At 49.5% G+C, this 18,111-nt stretch overlaps 1 protein-coding gene across 2 annotated transcripts in view; it reads left to right on the forward strand.

Annotated features, from left to right (window-relative positions):
* The first annotated feature begins 668 nt into the window (after positions 1-668).
* LOC109312801 (somatomedin-B and thrombospondin type-1 domain-containing protein-like) overlaps positions 669-18,111 on the forward strand; it is a 35,852-nt gene continuing 18,409 nt past the window's right edge. For both annotated transcript variants that reach the window (XM_019539093.1, XM_019539094.1), the window contains exon 1: positions 669-1,854. In XM_019539093.1, the coding sequence (XP_019394638.1) occupies positions 1,614-1,854 (241 nt within the window). In that variant the 5' untranslated portion in view covers positions 669-1,613. The remainder of the gene's footprint in view (positions 1,855-18,111) is intronic.

Raw genomic sequence — 18,111 nt, forward strand, 5'->3', positions numbered from 1 at the left:
CCCCAAGGTCTGGAACAGCCTGCCATCGGAGGTGGTTCAAGCACCTACATTGAACACCTTCAAGAGTAAATTGGATGCTTATCTTGCTGCAATCCTACGACCCCAGCTGACTTCCTGCCCTTTGGGCGGGGGGGCTGGACTCCATGATCTTCTGAGGTCCCTTCCAGCCCTGATGTCTATGAAATCAATGAAATCATTGCAGATGGCACGAGAGGGGAGGGCATAGGGGAGGAGATGGAAAGGGGAACAGAAAGGTGATGTGGCCAGTGAAGAGGCTAGAGAAAGCACTCGGAGGAAGACACATGAGTCTCCTGAGCTGTCCTTTTCTGCGTGGTTGTCACCCTTCTCTCTGTGACTTCAGCATTGATTTTTCTCTTTGCTTCCAGATGGCTGAGCTGTGCCTGATGTAGCACTGACCCTGGTAACCCCCTACTCAAAGCTGCCCCCCACTCAGCAAGGAATCCCTGCTGTTAGGCCTGTCAACTAGTTCTTCATCCATTTGGCCCCTGCTCTGTGGATATTACATGGCACTTACTTTTCTGCCAGTGTCCAAAGTTTACATCAGATGCTGTACAGAAGCCTAAGCATGTTAGAGCTCCTCGGTTACCTGTATCAACACAACCTGAACCCTGCGGCGTGAGATGGAGCTCAGATTTGGTTGCCAAATTGCTGTATTTCACAATGCTGCATGAACACTTCAAACCCAGAATAGTCAGGTTTGAGTGCCTAATGATGGCTCCAAAATCCACATGAAAGCACTTCTGTGAGTGTGGCCTGACTTTCTAGGATGCTGAGCACACAGAAGCCCTGCTGGAGTCGATGCGAGTCGCAGACATGTCACTTTTGGGCGGTGGGCTCAGGACAAAATGATGGGGAGACTGACTTATTTTCAGCCACTGAACGTTTCCTCCATTTGATTATTCCGCTGCTTGTTTTTTAGTTTAGAAGGTGAAAGTCCATGCTGGGGATCATCCACTGGCTTGAGGTGAAACCCTCCTTCATGCTTCCTTGCTTTGCTAAAGCAACTGCGTGCTGTGCTGTGTATTGGCTCTAAGACCCAGGAGGAGCCTTTGCACTGGGACTATGGAGGGGAGGGGGAGAAAGTAGGTGGAACAGAGAGGAATAGAGGGTTTTTTTAAGGTCCAGCCAATAGGCTTGTGCAGCCCTGGCATCTTATGTCTGTGACCAGTGGATCTAATTGCTTGTATAAAAGATAGTTCATTAGGAGCTGGCTTGTCAGTGCAATTTGGTACATATGAAAGGGCAAATCGGCTGTGTGTGTGTGACCCACCAGGTCCTCTCCACTGAACGCCAGGCCAGTGCATCCCTGCTGAGAACTGCCTGCCAGACCTGGGCCCTTTGGATGCAAGAGGCATTTTTGGCTGGGAGCTGTCAGCTGGATGAGCCAGGCTGGGCTTCCCTTGGCTTGTCTATGTGCTGGGACAGCATGTGGCTTTTGTAGTTTTTTTTCTACTGTGAAAGTTGCTTGGCTTGGGAGTGCAGCCGGCTCCCTTCGGAGGCTTTGGCTCTGAGCAAGGTTTGGCAGTGGAGGGAGAGGAAGAGGGGAACCTGAGCTAGGCTTTTGCTGGGACGCAGGGAGAGCTGCTGAGACCATGAGAGCCCGAGGCACTAATGTAGGGTATTTTCTGATCTGTTGTGGCTGGCTTCTGGTGAGCGGGCAGCTGAGGGGCACAGAGGCAGGATGCAGCAACCGGGGGAGCCATCAGTGCTGCCCTGGGAGGAATAATGCGTGCTCGGATCTCACGAGCTGGAGGACTGCCTGCTACTGTGACACTTACTGTGAGAAGACAGGAGACTGCTGTGAAGACTACCAAGCCGTGTGTCAGAGATCGGGTGAGTAGCCAGGCTGGGGAGAAGCATGGTTTCACACCCACCCCCTTTCCTGCCTGCTTGTCTCACGCAGGTACAGATCAACCTGGGTTCATCCAAGGAGCCTGCAGGGACTGCTTCTTCTCTCAGTGACTCTGGTGTGGATCAAAGTAACTCCATGAAAGCTAATGGGGTAACACTGGCACGGAGCTGGTAGAGGAGTGGATAGGGCCCATCAATTTTTGGTTTTTGGGGGGTGGCAGGAGGTGTGAGTGGTTCCTTAAGGGTCCGTTAACCCAAGTTTGGTGTTCTGTCTCCTTCACACCCATCTCCTCTGTGCATTTGGAGGCTTTGCTGAGAGCCTCGAGGAAGCTGCTTTTTCATGGGCTCGTTTTTGCCAGCTGGGTTGTATGTGGTTTTGCTTGCAGTGGCCCTGATGCTGCTGCCAGTGGGAGTCAGTGCAAAGCTCTCAACGACTTCACTTGGGTTGGGGTCTCTCCCTATCGCTGCCCTAGGCTTTCCTGTCTGTGGCTTTGTGAGCTGCACTTTGCCAGGGCTTTTGCTGACCCTACCTGGGAAAGGATTCAAGCAATGCCTTTCAGGCTGTGCTGACGGAAGAAAGGTGGAAGGCTGGACTGTATGTATGAGCCTGGGCGGCTTTCAGAAGTGAGCACCATCGTAACAAGGTGCTGAATGCAGTTGTGCCCCAGCTGTGTTATAAGGGCATCTGCAGTGGGGGAGGAGAACAGTAAGTGGATTTTAAAAGGTGAGGAGTCTGAGCCTTGGGGAAGGGAAAGGAGGAGCTGCCCGTGAGTCGTCTAGAAGGCTGACCAGTTAGGAGAAACACCTGTGGCACCACCAGCAGGGCTGTCCCAGTGGGGAAAACTTCATTGATTCTCGTTTCATTTTGGTAGGAGGTCACTTGAATACTGCTGCACACGGAGAGCGTGACTTATTCCCTCAGCACCCATGAAGTGTTTTTTTTTTTCCCAATGAAACATCTGATACTGGCTACTGGAGGCAGGAAATTGGACCCTTTTGTTGACCTACTCCCGATAGACAGCATCAGACCAGAACTAGCCTGTCCAAGCTCCTTTTTTTTTTTTTTTTGGTATTAAAAGAATTCATTTTGTTGCACTTACAGCTAGCTGCTCATCCATTTACTCACTTTGTAAAGGACCTCCTTCATTTGCTGATGGGCCTGCTGATTTCAGGAGCAAGGTCCTATGTATTACAGAATGCTTGATATGTGTTATATGTAAAGATAACAAGCAGGGGGAGGTGGAGTCAGAATTGGGGCCTTTTTTCTCTGCACGTGACTGTTTTTGTTCGTTTCATACTTTCTTTAGCAAGGTGAGCACCTCTCGGTGAGGGCTTGTCTACCCACCAGGGTTATTCCAGAAGAGCTCTGGTGTGAACAGACACTGCAGCAGTCCAGAGTTGCTTCCCCTTTAGTCTCTGTGGTTTTGCAATTAGAGCTCCTTTTTGGTAGTTTAGTCCAGTGGTTTTCAGCCTTTTTTCATTTGTGGACCCCTACAAAATTTCAAATGGAGGTGCAGACCCCTTTGAATTATAAGTGTGGGTATTCACATACTTCTGATGGGTCATAGTCATATTTCACGGACACCTTAGATATGTCTTCAGACCTCCAGGGGTGAACAAATCACAGGTTGAAAACCATTGGTTTAGCCTGATCCCCTTCCAAAGTGGATCAAGCTAATTGGGAACAAGGCACGTTTCAGCTGTGTCTGCGCTGCTCTTCAGAGGCGTGACTGCCAAGATAGTCTCAGTCTAGCTCGTCTGGGTAAGGACAGCAGGAGAACCTGATGACACAAGATTTGGCATAGGTTGCTGCAGCCTGCTTGCTTCTGGCATTGGGGACTGCATATTGCCCAAGGTCTGAGCCATGCTGCCGTCACAACTCCTGGGTGCAGTGTAGACAAGCCTATGGTCCAGAAGGGAGTCTACAGGGGGAGCCGTTGCAGCAAAACTACTGGGCAGTAGGTATTCAGGTCTATTTCTCCATACAGACTGAGCTGTCTCTTCCCATTCAACTGAACACTCAGCTAACCCATTTCAGCAAGTGTTTTAGAACAGAGAGAGATGCTCCAGTGGTTCTATTTACTGATTGATTTGCATGTCCTTCTGGGGCACAGCACATTGCTTTCAGGGTATCCTGTGTGGGATAAATTAGAGCAGTTCATTAACTTATCTGCAAAGTGACAACAGTGATAAATTGTCTAGCATAATTGTGCTAACTACTGTCTAGCACAAGAAGTTGCATCTAGAGAGACTATTAACTGGTGTATTATTTTTGTACTCCTCTAGTAAATCTTAAAAAAAAATACCCTATTTTCTCACATACAACATGCCCAGGACTAAGATACACATCTTGGTTTTGAAAGGCAGGATGAAAAAAAAAATCTTTCCTTGAAAATACTGGTAAGTAGCAGTAAGGAACGGAGTAGCAGGAGATAGGGAGTGCACCATGCTCATTGTGCTACTCTCTGGGTAATGCATACAGAATTACTTTTGCTTTCCTTCCACAGAGGCTTAAGTGGCAGAAATTGCTGGCAACATATTTCTTTGCTTATAAATGCTCACCCCAGTTCCCAGCAGTTGATTTTTGTGGGGAAAAGGGTGTGTGTGTTGTATGTCAGAAAATATGGTACTTGCCATGAGCAATTTACCATAAAGCCCATGAAATGAGGTGCCACTCAAAACCTCCTGCCTTAGTTTCATTAACTAGCGTGACTGTAAATCAAGGTGTAACCATGGTGTTAACTGGGCTTCACCGTAGATTGCAGTCGTCTGATCATAAACTCAGAGACAGAAGAGACTGAAGGGTGATTACAAAGACGATGGAGCTGGCCTGTTCTCTGCGGTGGTAGATGACAGAGCAAGGAGCAATGGGCACAAGCTGCAGCAAGAGAAGTTTAGGTTAGATATTAGGAAAAAAACTCTCTCACGAGGAGGGTAGTAAAGCACTGGAACAGGTTACCCAGAGGGGTTGTGGTATCTCCATCCTTGGAGGTTTTTAAGACCCAGGTAGACAAAGCCTTGGCTGGGATGATCTAGTTAAGGATGGCCCTGCTTTGATCAGGGGGTTGGACTAAGTGACTTCTAAGGTCCCGTCCAGCCCCCATTTTCAATGATTCGATTGATTCTAAGCTCCAGTATTGTTCTAATTGTGTGCTGGGGCTCGTGTTGGGCTGCCTCTGTGGAGCAGGGTCAGGGTCAGTGATGAGTAAGACAGGCTGAGTGTGAGGAGACAAGAAATACCTCTGGAGACTATGAAGGGAAGGCCTGCTCAGAGCAAGCGTGGGCTAATGGTTAACACACAGGGGTAGTAGTGTGTACTAGCTTCTAATCCCGGCTGTGCTGCTTTGCCTTCTCTCTGAGGATCTTTATAGAGGTGCCCAAGTCAATTTATTCCCGATTTTCCCCCAAACCTGGGGGACACTGAGCACCGTTGTTTTCCATGCTCAGTCCGTCTTCCAGGCAAAAGACCATGTGCGATGCTTGAGACACAGTCAGAAACTGCAAGGAGCTCCCTAAGGGCGCTATGTGAGGGGGCTCCTTGCAGTTTCTGACAGTGTCTCGTAGCATCGTACATGGTCTTTCGCTTGGGAGGAAGACCGACTCTGAGCATGGACAACAATGGTGTTCGGTGTCCCCCAGGTTTGGGTGAAGGGAGAAAATTGGGAATAAATTTATTTGGACACCTCTGTAAAGATCCTAGCCGAGTGATATAAAGCCTTGGTCCCACACTCACAGGTGAGAGTTGTATCCCAAAGCATGTTTGAGTCCATCTAGCAAAGCCAGGGTCTTGGCCTGCTGCTCTGTCAGGGGAGCATGGGCAATGAGACCCACCTCTGGGAGCTGGCAGTGCAGGCAGCAGGTCTGTCCTTAACTACTTCTCTCTCATGGATGTAAATCAAGAGTAATTCTCCCCTGAAGCCCAGGGCATGACATCAGCATGAGATCAGACTCTCAATCAATGGGTCTGGGTAAGAGAGAAAGTGGGGTGGGGGGAGGAGGGGACGGAGAGGGAATGAATGAATGAGCGAGTGAGTGAATGGGGTGTGGGAACTTGGTGCTTTGGCTGAATGAAGCACAGTGGGATCTTAAACTGAACCACGGGGCAAGGCTATTGAGAGGCTTTGAAAAGACCTAACGAGAGTATCCGTTTTTCTCTTTTCAGGGACTGGCCAACAATAGTTTTATTTTCTCCTTTACTTTCCAAATGGTTTTAGCCAACATCTTTCTTCTTCTTTTTTTTTTTTTTTTTGAAGCCCAAGGTCAGGGGAGACCTTTTTAGAACCAGGAAATGGGCGTACAGCGGTGGGGGAGGATAATGTGACCCACCCCGCTACCGCCTTTGGTGCAGTGTTCCTATTACTGCCTAGAAGCACCTGTGTGCAACAGAACTATAATAAGCCTGTTCACCGGCTCAGACCTACCAAAGGCTCTCTGCTGTAGTCATGCAAAGACAGCACGTAATGTCTTTACCCCCCACCTTACCTCTCAGCCCCAGGGGAATGCTGCCGTCTCCATTTTGTAGCGAGCAGCCTACAAAAGGCAGAAATGAAGCGGTGTCAGCGTGGGAAGCGTTTTCTTGGCATGGGCTAAGAAGGCTGAATCCACCTAGACTCTTATTTCCCTGATACTTTGAAGATCAGTTGGCCTCTCGCTTTTTCTAGTGTTTGTGCCCTTAGCATCTCCCAAGCAGGGTTACTCCAGAAAAGCAAGGTAATAATGTCTCCTGTCCAGGAGGCTGAGCCGCAAAGATGCGGGCTGCCTGCCTCGTGTCCCAGACAGCAGGAAAACGGCTCTCAGACCTAAGACTGCAGAGCACTGAGCCAGTGAGCTAAGGTGCTTAGCTGAGACTGCTGTCGTCACGTGAAGAAAGGCAGCAGAGAAGGCACTGCCTTTAAAAGGGCTCCAACAGGCTTCGTCTTGGCCCGGCAGGAGATGCCGTCTGTCTTTATCTATGACCCCAGCTGACCTCCTGCCCTTCGGGCGGAGGACTGGACTCGATGATCCTGAGAGGTCCCTTCCAGCCCTAACATCTATGAAATCTATGAAATCTTCACTGGACCATGGGGTGCTGCTCTCTTCTCTCGAGGACAGTCACCAGCACCATTCAGGTGAAATGCAGATGCCCAGGGTGCTGCCAATGTGCACGGTTTCCCAGAAACACTAGAGTTCAGGAATGTCTCTTCTCTGGTTTTTATTTTTTGTTTCCTCTCCTCTTTCCAGCTTCTGGTCAGATTAGTTCTGAAACACTTGACCAGAACCCTGAAGGTCTAGAGACCTTGAAAGAGCCTTTTTTCAGGACATTTTGGGTGCTGAAAAACTGAAAAGTGTAGGAGAAACCTCTAGACTTCCAGGCGTCTTCTTGAATTAAACTGCTGAGGACATGGGGCTTGCCAAAGTGCATTGCACCACAGATCCATCCCACACAGTGTCCTGCTGCCTGACAGTGGCCAGCACCTGCTGCATCAGAGGGAGGTGCTAGAGAAGCCTGTCAGGGGAGGGATGACATATCCAGGAGGTTCATCCATTGTGGCTGGGTCTTTATGTCGTCTGGGGTGCAGCTGGATAACTGGTTGGTGTTAACAAATAGCTAGCAAGGCCTCTACACTTGTGAACTGCTGAAGAGTTGCGTGTCTTGTCCCTCGTGGACTCAGTGACATTGTGTAGTCTTGGATAGTACTTGCTCCATGAGTCTTGCTTTCCTACTCTGAGAAGGGGCCTCCAAGGTAACTTATTGCCCTTTATTCCTTGTTTCTAGTAATTCCCTGCTTGATTGGGTAAGAGAGTCCTGCTGGTAGCCAGAAATATTTATTTGCTAAACTAAGGCCAAGGCCTTCCAGCTCTTGGAACGCGTGCTCTTTGGTCTTTTATTTACCTTTTCCTAAACAGCAGCATATTATTGGCATGAGTCTAGAGTCCAGATGTCCATGTGGGTTTGGCTGCAACCATATGCAGATGTTTCTCTTCAGAGCTCTCCTAGGAGTCTGGAGTTTGCAGAGAGGACCCCTTTCTTGCCACTGTAGGGAACTGTAATCTAGAAATTAATTAACTGGGACCTTGTCTTTACCTGTTTGCCTCTGCCCTGCTAGGTCGGTTCTTAATCACTGCCTAGCAGGGATGATAGCTCAAAGCTCCAGGCTTGTGTTTCTAATGACTAAGAAGCATTTCTTCCCACATACAATTTTTAATTTGCTTCTTGGGATTATTACTAATCTGTGTATACATCACAGAGATCCTGGAGACTACAGCTAATGTTGCCACAATACACGTGGCTGTCTCAGGGACTGTGATTAATGGTACAACAATGTTCACAAAGAGTATAGAAACTGGGGGCTTATGTTCACAACCTCAGCCAAGTGCTTGTGGTTTGCTGCTCAGATGTCAAGTAGGCTATTTCAGCTGCTAGAGGCCATCAGGACAGTTAGTCTTATGAGACATGCATAGACCACACAAAGTGTTGACGGTGGGGGGGGCACAACTCTGCACCACTGCTGCTGCTGCCACCCCTGCTGCTGCCAGGAGCTAGTTCTAGTCGGACTGCATTCTCCTACCCCACCGCTGGCACAGAAATCTGGGGGGGCACATGCCCCCCCCATACGTTGCCTGTGGATAAATATGTGTTCATGGTCTGTTGGATTAAGTGGTACAAATACCCATTCCAAAGGCTTTTAGAAATGTTTAAGATACCAAGTGGTATCAGAAAGAGAGAGGGCAAGAGAGGGTTTCATTGCTTGGTATAAACGGAGGAACAGCCTGAAGCATAATTCAATTCCTCCCACTTGGGCTGGACTCTGCCTGTGTCCCAGATCTCAGATGAGGTTTGATTAAACATTGCTTATTAATATTTATCCTAAGCGTTTAGGGACTTTGTCCTGTTGTCCCTTCTGTTAGTTGTCCCCCGGCCTTCATGGTCCCAACCAGATTCCTATTATTTGTAATTTTGCAGATGGCAAAAGAAGTGGCTAGGGTCAAAAATCAGACCTCCCTGCAAGGAGATGGGTCAAATCTCCATTTCAGTTCCAGTGGAAAACCTATGACTTGGATAGACACTGACAGGTGGGGTAGACCTAGAGCTGGCTGGGATCTGGGATTTCTATTCTGTAGGAAAATCTGCTTTTTTTTAAAAAAAGTAGTTCCAGATTGAGATGAAAAGCCTCATTTTCAAATTATTATCCAAATTGAAAATACTGAAGAAATATTGATTTGGGGCAATTGCAATGTTTCATTTGGACACGATCATTTTTAGCCCGTTCATCGACACATTTGCATTCAACTATTAAATATAATCTGGTGCACATCATTTAATAAAATCCACATTTTAACATGCCAAAATTGGAACAAAATTAATTTAAGCCACACTACCAAAATGGAAAAATAAGTTTCTGATAAACAAAGTCTTATCAAAATAGATGATTTTTGTAAAATGTTTCAGTCCTGGTGAAACGTCCTTTTTTAGTGCAACTGTTCTGTCAAAATGCATTTGACCAGCACCACTTAATCCCAACCCCAGATTCTATTTTACTGCAATACATGGATCGGAGTCCTAACGAAGTAGAGATGGAATAAGGAAGTGAGCCTGGTTATCTATCGTGGTGTGGGCAGAAAATGGGCTTTTGTGCTGGTTTTATGTGAAGCACTAGATACCACTAAGAAGCAGCAAGAGCATGGACAATGCTGAGGAACACATTCCTTTCACAGTGCTCCCAAGAAGCAGCCCAACCATAGCCTGTGATGCCACTGGCAGTTGTATCCTGGATGTGCTTTGAGCTGAGACTGACAGGAACAATTATGTTAATTTTTGAGGGGTGAAAACTCCATTATCAAGGGATGATGAGCTCCTAAAGGAATACAGGAAGACCTTCCCATCCCTGCTCTTTCCTTTCTCCCAAGTCTACAGATGAGATGTTCATTAGGTTTTCTGATCTCGCAGGATGACCAGGAGGCTGCCCGCTCCGATCTGGGATCTACAGCTGATGCTCACATTTTTCAGAATACAGTGTTAAAAACCCAGCCCCCCAACACATCCAAGTAGCCTTCTTGGCAGTGTTTGAATTCCAACTTCTTCCCTAGACTTTCTGCCTTGCTTTGGGGGAATGACAGGATTGCTTGGCCCTGGGTGATCTTGTGGGGGAAGGCAGCCGTTCTACAGTGATACAGTAAATTTGGAGGTTAAGTTAAATAAAAGAATAACAAAAGGATTAGGGAGATTTCAGTGTTCAGTAGGCAAAAATAGGCCTGAACACTAGAAGCCCCTGAGTGCAGTGTCCAAATTCAGCAAGGATATTAATTGGGTGCTGCATAATCAATGAGCTTTATTGTTTCAGTGGCCAGGATTACAATGGACAGGGCTGCAGCAAACTGTACAAGTTCTTGCTTCCTTTTCAGGACGGTTGAGGGATTGAGGAGGGAATCGTTATTTCTGGAGGAGGAATCAGTTGTGGGTTTTTTTTACAGTGTTGAAACCATAAATGACTGCCAGACCCTGGGCTATAAGCCATGTACAATGGGCAGGCAATGTATGAAGTTCACCTCCAAAGCAGTATGTGCGGTACTGTGATGGATGGGTATGTGGCAGCAAGGATGCACAAACCTGACACCATGTTTAGGAGGCACTCCAAGAAATCTTTCTTTGATGGAGTGCGTGGTGCGCATGAGCACCCAGAGAGATGGAGGGCTCACAGGATGAGCTTGGCAAGGAGGTATGAAGCATCTCCCACCAATACTGGCTCTGCCTGTGGGCTCCTCTGCTACAGCTGTATAGTTCTGCCCTGCCCAGCTCCACTGCTGGATTTGTCTGGGCATTGTTTGAATGCCTCAGCCCCAACAACCCATCCTCTTTTCCCAAATCCTCCTTCCTGTCCACTCATCTCCTTGCCAGCCAATCAGTGGTCTGCGCAGAGCTTGTGAATGGGACTGAATGGGATGGCATCTCGGTTCTCACACATGGCTTCCCACATTGACACTGAGTCGGAGGTCATTGTCAAGTGCATAAGTGGCAGCAGTGACAGCCTGGGCAAACACACACAGCATGCCCTTCCCAGATAAAATGAATGTGAGGAACAATAGGAGAAAAGGAAAACATTCACTAGATGTGGAAGGGAATTACATCCTCTAGGCTTTAGCAACACATACTTCTCATTCAAGATGCATCAGGCTAGTTTTAAACATGTCCATCCATATGCCACCTGTATTATGAACCACGGGGACTATCCTGGCCGTTCCTGGGGATGGTGATTAGCTGGCCAGAGAACCATAGAAACTGAGGGCAGTTTCATTCATCTTCAGGTGGGTAGTAAAGATCTGCTGCCATTGGCCCATTCCCTTAGAGCCACCAACAAACATTGCCCAAGATTTTCTGAGCAACTCGGGAGCTGCAGAGCCAGAGTGGAAAGAACAACAGTGACTTGTGGGCATTTTCCAGAGAACCTGTTCCAGCGTTGCTGCTCGGGACCCAGGCCTGGACAAGAGGGAATGGTGAACAAGATGAGGCAAGCATGACGGCTGGCAGCCCTGCTGGTGAAGCAGCCCTTCTTCTGTTCCAATGGTATCCATCTGCTGAGCAGTGTCGGGCCTTGGGAAGGGAATCTAACTGTGTTGCTAGGCTTTATCCAGTCATCTGTGACCTCAGCTGCATTTCAGCAGAGGGGAAAGGCTAGGACAGCATTTCCTGGGGTGCAGACAGAAGAGCAGCTCCCCGTTGCAACTCCTAGCGCTTTGCAGAAAGCACTGTGAGTTGCCAGTGATCCCCCCAAACAAACAGAAATTTGCTCTTTGGGTCCAGGAGTTGGGGATTCCAGCTGAAACCTGGTGTCCATAGCAAGGCCACTCCCCGCTCCTAGCCTGGATGTTGTTTTCGGCACTGGATGGTAGGGTCACTGGATTGGAGCCCTCCCCCGCCACCGCAGGAGGGGGTGGGAGCTCCAATCCACCCACCCCACCCTCCAGTGCTGGCCAAAAAACCCCAGACCATACTCCCTCTGTTCCTTTCCCCTCCTCCCATTCTGAAAATAGTGACAGGCTGGGAGCTTGGCAGACACAAGTTACAGAACGTGCTCCATTTTGGACCGTGTTCATCTAAACCCCCATGCAATGAAGGTTCATGGCATCGGGCCCTTTTAAAGTGGTCTGCAGCCACACATTTCTGTTTGGTCACAGATGTAGAGATCTTTCTGAGGCCAGATCAAGCAAAAGTGATCACTTCTGCCTGTGCCCCTGGTGATGTACGGATCCTCTTCACCACCATGTCCTCACTGCCTTTCCCACAGCCTGTGCCAGCTGCAAAACAGGGAGTCCTCACACATGCATGCAGCTCTGCTGGAGGGGTGGAGAAAGTGCCCATGCTGGGCTCGCAGGGGGAGGAGGGAAGAGCCCATAAACTCTCCCTAATCTCCACGGAGATTAGCCCAGTCACAACTCAGCTCGATTACAGAGCCAGGGCATCTGCCCAAAAACAAAAGACTCAGGAAGCTGTAAACAATGTAACAGCACCTTGTTGGTTTAGAAATGGATTCGCTGTCAAGAGGTTGGAAGAGTTCAGCTGTGAAAGGCTGCGCTTGGCATCATTTCATTTTGGCTGGAACCAACCTCCCCTGGAGCGGAGAGAGCGCTCTATCGCTGTTGGGGCGCCGTGGAATCACCGTGGTGAGAGGCTGGGGTAAAACCAGCCAGGACAAAGCCAGTACAGGGGGTAGAAATGGCTCGCCTCTCTACTACTGATGGCCCCACTGGAGCCTCAGCTGGGGAGCTGCACTTCTGGGAGATTTTAAGAAAAATGCTGTTGTGATAATGCTGGGCCACTGGGGACATGAGTACATCCCATCGTCAAGGAGAATCTTTTCCAGCTTGATCATCTCGCCCTCCGGAAAATGAAAGAACTGCCCCCGCTACATTGCCAGTGTCGTTGCTTCCCGATAATTATGCTGTCAGTGTGTCCAAAGTTGTGTGCTGGACTTTGTTATGGGGTACTCGGTCCCTTTCAAGTGGCCACTGGGAAAGCAATATCAGTGTGATGATCAGTGGAGACTGCTGAGCATGCTGCGCAGAAGGAGAGGTGAATGGCAAGGTGATATTGGTGGCATTTTACTTCTGGGACCAGCAAAATAGCCAGCTAAATCCTGCTGGGAGAATCTGCAGTAGCTGGTGGGGGTGTGGGAGGCAAGGTCTGCCAGCTTGGTGCTTTGATCTTGAGTGGCATTGGCAGGGCTGCTGAGACAAAGGCCCTGGTCTTCAATCAGATGGCCCAAAAGGGATCTTTCTGCTTGTGCAGAGTCCCAGGCACTGTGAAGGCCCCTTACCTAGAGATTTCCACTGTAAGACCGTGACCGAAGCGTGCAATGACACTCTTTGTCATCTCTTTGATATTCTGAAAGGGAATTTTGCTTGTGGTAGTCCAGCATAGATGCATCTTTGGGAGAGGAGCTTTATTCCCTGATAAACGTAACATGACCTGGCTGATCTTTAGCTCTCCTCAGGAGATGGTCAATGTTCTCACCTACGCAAAGTGCCCTGAAACCCTGACAGAAACTGATGAAGCCAATAGCCTGGCAAATATCCCATCCGCCCTGGAATTCCAGCTCCGAGTGTCTGGAGCAGCCTGCGGAAAATTGAGTCCTGCCTGCTGTGAGTTATTCTTAATTAATTGTATTGTTTCTGGCAATAATGCCAGAAATATCCTGACGGGATAAACAAGGTCTCTGGCATGGCAGATGTTGGATCCTCCCAGCTGTATGGAAAATGGAAACCATGTCCAAAACAAACGCATAGGATGGATTTAGCTCCCTAGCAAGTGATGTGGTACCAAAGTAACTACGTCCGCTTCCTTGTTCCTGCGATCGGGCTGGACCCCGTCATTCTCTCTTAGTGTTCCTCTTGGTCTGTAATCTGTCACTTCTCCTGCTTCTCTCCCTTGCAGTGCTCTTTTTGTCTGGGACTTGCTGTTCCTGTCTGCCTTTGGCTCTAAGAAACAAGCACTTGTGCTCTTAATGGGGTCCTGAGCTGTTGCTTTTATCAATGGTGAGTCACTGGATGGAGTTTGGCTCACCCAGCAGCACTGAGGGATGAAGCACTATGGAGCTGCAAGGTGTGAGGAAAGGGTTGCATTTCTGAGCTTTCCAATGGCCTTTGAGCTGTGGCATGGGAGAGCTGCCAGCTGGGAGAGCTTCTTGGTCGCTGAAGATGCAGCGTGCTGGCTAGGCCGGGGTTTCTGCTGTTCTGAGACTGCCTGCCCTGGAGAAGCGCAGAGCTCGGTGTGTATGACTAGCTTGGTGTCTCTACCAGGGAATATCGCTAGTGCCTCTTTCCTCTGCCACTCTTTGCCTTGTCTGTTTGGACAGTGAATTTGTGGGGCAGGGATGGTCTCTTACTGAAGATGTGCATGTTGCCCAGCAGAAGGGGATGCTGGATTTGGCCGTGGTTTCTAGGGGCTAGCGCAATACTGTCCATTTCAAACTCCACGGTCAGTTTTTAAGTAGGCAGCCTGAAACAGCTCAAGCAAGGGCTGAAGGGGCTAACACCTCAGCTCTCTCAAAAAGCAGTTTGTGTTTCACCCAGCAGCATCATCCCCATCCTAGAGTACTGCTATCACAGCTCAGGAGCTGTCCTCATCCCTGCAGGAAAAGTTGTTACCCAGACCTGACCCCGGAGAGCAGCCTCTGGTGGGTTATGGCTGGCGGGGTTATGTGGTTCAGTATCTGCACCGCTCTGCAGAGGATGTGACGCAGCGTTTGGCAGGCTGTATACTCTGAGAGCAGGCTTTCTCTGGGCAGCTAGCGTGGACATGGCACGATGTGACTCACGAATGTTATTGGTGCCCTACGTTGTCAATGTGGCTGCCACTGGGCAGCTTCCAGACACATATCCCCTAGTCTTTGAGCAAAAAGTCACTACCAGGCCATGAAGAAAGGGAGTTTCTCAAAGTGACTGCATGGAGGGACTGATGGACAATGGGTGGGAGACAAAAGAGCAAAAGAGGAGGAGGGGGAACACAGCCACACAAGGGTTTGGGACGAGTTGAATGCACTCGCTGGTTCCACCCATTTCAGCCCTGCAGCCTCGCTCCTGCTCAAGAAACAAGTCTCCCTTGGCCTCCAAACCAGCTTTCTGGGAAGCAGGTGCCAGGCCACTGATAGAGGCACAGGGCTGTACTGGTTCCTTGGGCACCTGTTGGCCTGGGTTGGCCATGGCAGGAATGCAGTATTTGCTTGGGTAGTAATTGTTCTTCTCATTATGGGCGGCAGGAGTCGGCTCTCTGGACTGATGCTACCCCTTCTCTTGCTGAGTGGGCACCTACTGCCTTAATGTCAATCTGTCCAGGCCCAGCTGGGTTTATCGTCCCCTGTTTCCTTCAGTGCACTCGGTCCTGAGTCTGGAGTGATGCTGCCTAGACCCGCTCTGGTGGGGCAGAATGCTCTGCCGGTGCCCCCGCCCTCTGCCATGCTCTCACCCCTGCTAGGACACAGCACTCAGTGTCACTCTGGTCTCCCCACAGCTCTTTATCCCTTTTAGGTGAGATTCTGGCCCTATTGCACCAATGGTCAAACTTCAGGTTTGTCCCAGGGCTCTTCAGGGCCTGCCCCACAGATCCTACCTGTTGAAGGACAAGCAGTCAGGGAGTAGGGACGAGGCATTTCACCTCCCATGACTGGAGATGGACAGTCTTCTTTTTTTAACTAGCTGCAGACTATCTCCAATTGCCCCTCTAAACAACATAATCAGGGCAGTTATTGGCTCCAGGCCCCAGCGCTGCGTTTGTAAGGAGGGTGTGTATTAGTCTCCCGGAAACTGGGAAGCCGGGCGACTTGCCTCGTGTTTGTCCTTCCAACATGACATTGCTCCTGGGGGCTGCACTGTGGTATGAAAATAGATGGACTTCCCCCAGTGTTACCCTTCTGAGCCCTCTGGGTGTGGGGCTCATTGTGAGCAGACCCAACATAGTGTGATGTTGGGAGAAGTGGATTTCAGACCAAAGCAAATAAGCTGTAACGGGAGATGAAGCGTGCCTAAGCCATTAGACAGGGCGCTGCGAGAGACAGCGCAACAGACTCGGATACGCTGCGTGCGAGCAGAAGTGCGGGACCGAGCCGGGGGCGGCCGAGCAGTCACAAAGCATGGAGACGCGGTGCGCGCGGCAGGACAAATTCACTTCCTGCACGAGGGAAGCGTCTCCCTCTACACCCGACTGTCCCAATGCCAGTTTCTTCAGTGCCTTGCAAGGCCAGATGTCCCCGCCTGGAAAAGGAGCTGAGATTTTTTTACCTTGGCGCTGTTATTGGGTAGCAGGGTGATAAGGCCCAGGGCAGGTCCAGTTTCCGACATAAATAAGACCCACACAAGATACATCAGGCTTTAGGGAGCCTCCATGCCTCTTTCCAGCCAACGTGGGGCTGAGCTTCTGGAAACCAGCGGAGTTTTCTTTTCAAAGGGAATTCCCTACAGTCATAAATATGATGGTGTTACTCCATGGGGGTAGAGACCTCTCCCGCTGCTGTGGTCTGTCTGTGACTGCCTGCAGACTCTATCTGTAGGGATAGTTCGTGTGTGTAATTCCTGACCAGCTCTTGACTAAGCAAATGTTCAGGGTTAGGTACACAACAAAGGATTGATCCCACTGCATTTGCTCCCATGAGAAATGCTTACTCCCATAAGTTTTCCCAGTGAAGTGGGTGAGGACATTACCCATGAGGACAAGGATCTGACCCACTGTCATGGGTGAAACACCCCGGCACTTGTGTGTGTGTGTCCCCCCCCCTTCCCAGCTCTCTCCCCAGCAGATGCGTGCCCTTTGTGTGGGGCTTCCTGTTCTCATGGGACCCTCTGTCTCCGAGAAACATCCCCTCCTCCCCCAGCATCCCCCTGCCTCTGCCCTTGACATGGAAATGGGTGGGAAGGTCTGTGCACGCTCTGAAACAGGCAAATCCCATTACATGGTGTTCAAGAAGCAAATGGGCAAGTGTCAGAAAGCTCCGAGCGTGCTGGGGACAGGAGCCCCCTTTACGTCTGTCGGGGACTGGCCTTTGTGTTGCACAGAGCTCCTTACCCTCAGCGTCTGGCAGGCAGCCGAATTTACTGAGGTAACAGGTAGGGTGGCCATCAAGGTACCTCAAGAATAGAGAAGAGTTGCATTTAGTACAGCTGTCCCCACCACCATGAATGTCACGTGCCTCCCGAGGCTGGGGGGCATGGTGAGCTCCCACAGGCGATGGCGGCGGGGGCATGGTGGCGGTGAGCGGGGAGCTCCCACAGGCGGCTGCAGCGGTGTCAGTGGTGGGGGGTGCCAGGCGGTGAAAAATAGCGGACATAAAGGTGTCCAGTTTCATATCAATAAAGGACAGAGGGCCAGAAAACCGGACTGCCCTCTATAAAACCGGACAAATGGCTGCCCTACTGACAGGTCTGCCCACAGCTGCACTGGCCTGTCCTGGGATGGGCTTCATCTCCCACAGGCAAGAAGTGTGTTGTCTTCATGGCCTGTTTCTTCAGGACTGCTTGTTCAGCCATAAGCTCTTTGCAAGAAGGTTTTACAGCTAGGCTAACACCTCAAATTATTATGGGCTAGTTCCTCAGCCAGCCTAAATTGGCTATAATGGTGGTACACATACTTACGCGACCTAAGGATCCAATCTGCTGACTTGATATCACTTCAGCATCACATTTGCTCTTCCAGCATCGAGTAGCTGGTCTATTTTAGATACGGGTTTCATTTAATTTTATCCCCAGTGGCCTGACAGCCTACACAACGTTGCATGCCGCAGCAGCAGCTGAGTCATGAATAGAAGCCAGGATACCTGCTATCAGTCACTGGGCCTCTCCACCCTCGAGCTTCTTTTTTTCCTTCCTTTTTCATGTCCTTGTGATGAAGTATTTAGCCCAATTTGCGTATTTTCCTGGAATTTGGCAGGCCATACTGTGAGCGCTTTTTCTATGGCCTTGAGTTTGCCATCACCTGAGCTGTCAACTGTGCACCTTAGTGCCCACATTACCCCAGCCACCTGAGCCTCTTTTTTTTTTTTTTAATTTGAAGAAAACCATCATTGAAAGAGTCATTTAGTTTTGTGTAGGAAATAAGGGGGTCAGCTTCAGTGCCCAGAGAGAATGAATAAGCCATGTCCAAAAAGGGAAACATGCATCTGATGTTGCACTTAACGAGGGTGTGCAATTATTGTGAATGTGTATGCCATCTGGCTGTGTGCAGATGGCAGCAAGGCAATCTTTTGCCTGTGCCTTATCAGCTCATTCATAGTAGAA

Source organism: Crocodylus porosus, unplaced genomic scaffold (genome assembly GCF_001723895.1).
Source record: "Crocodylus porosus isolate Cpor-Errol unplaced genomic scaffold, CroPor_comp1, whole genome shotgun sequence".
Lineage (NCBI taxonomy): Eukaryota > Metazoa > Chordata > Crocodylia > Crocodylidae > Crocodylus > Crocodylus porosus.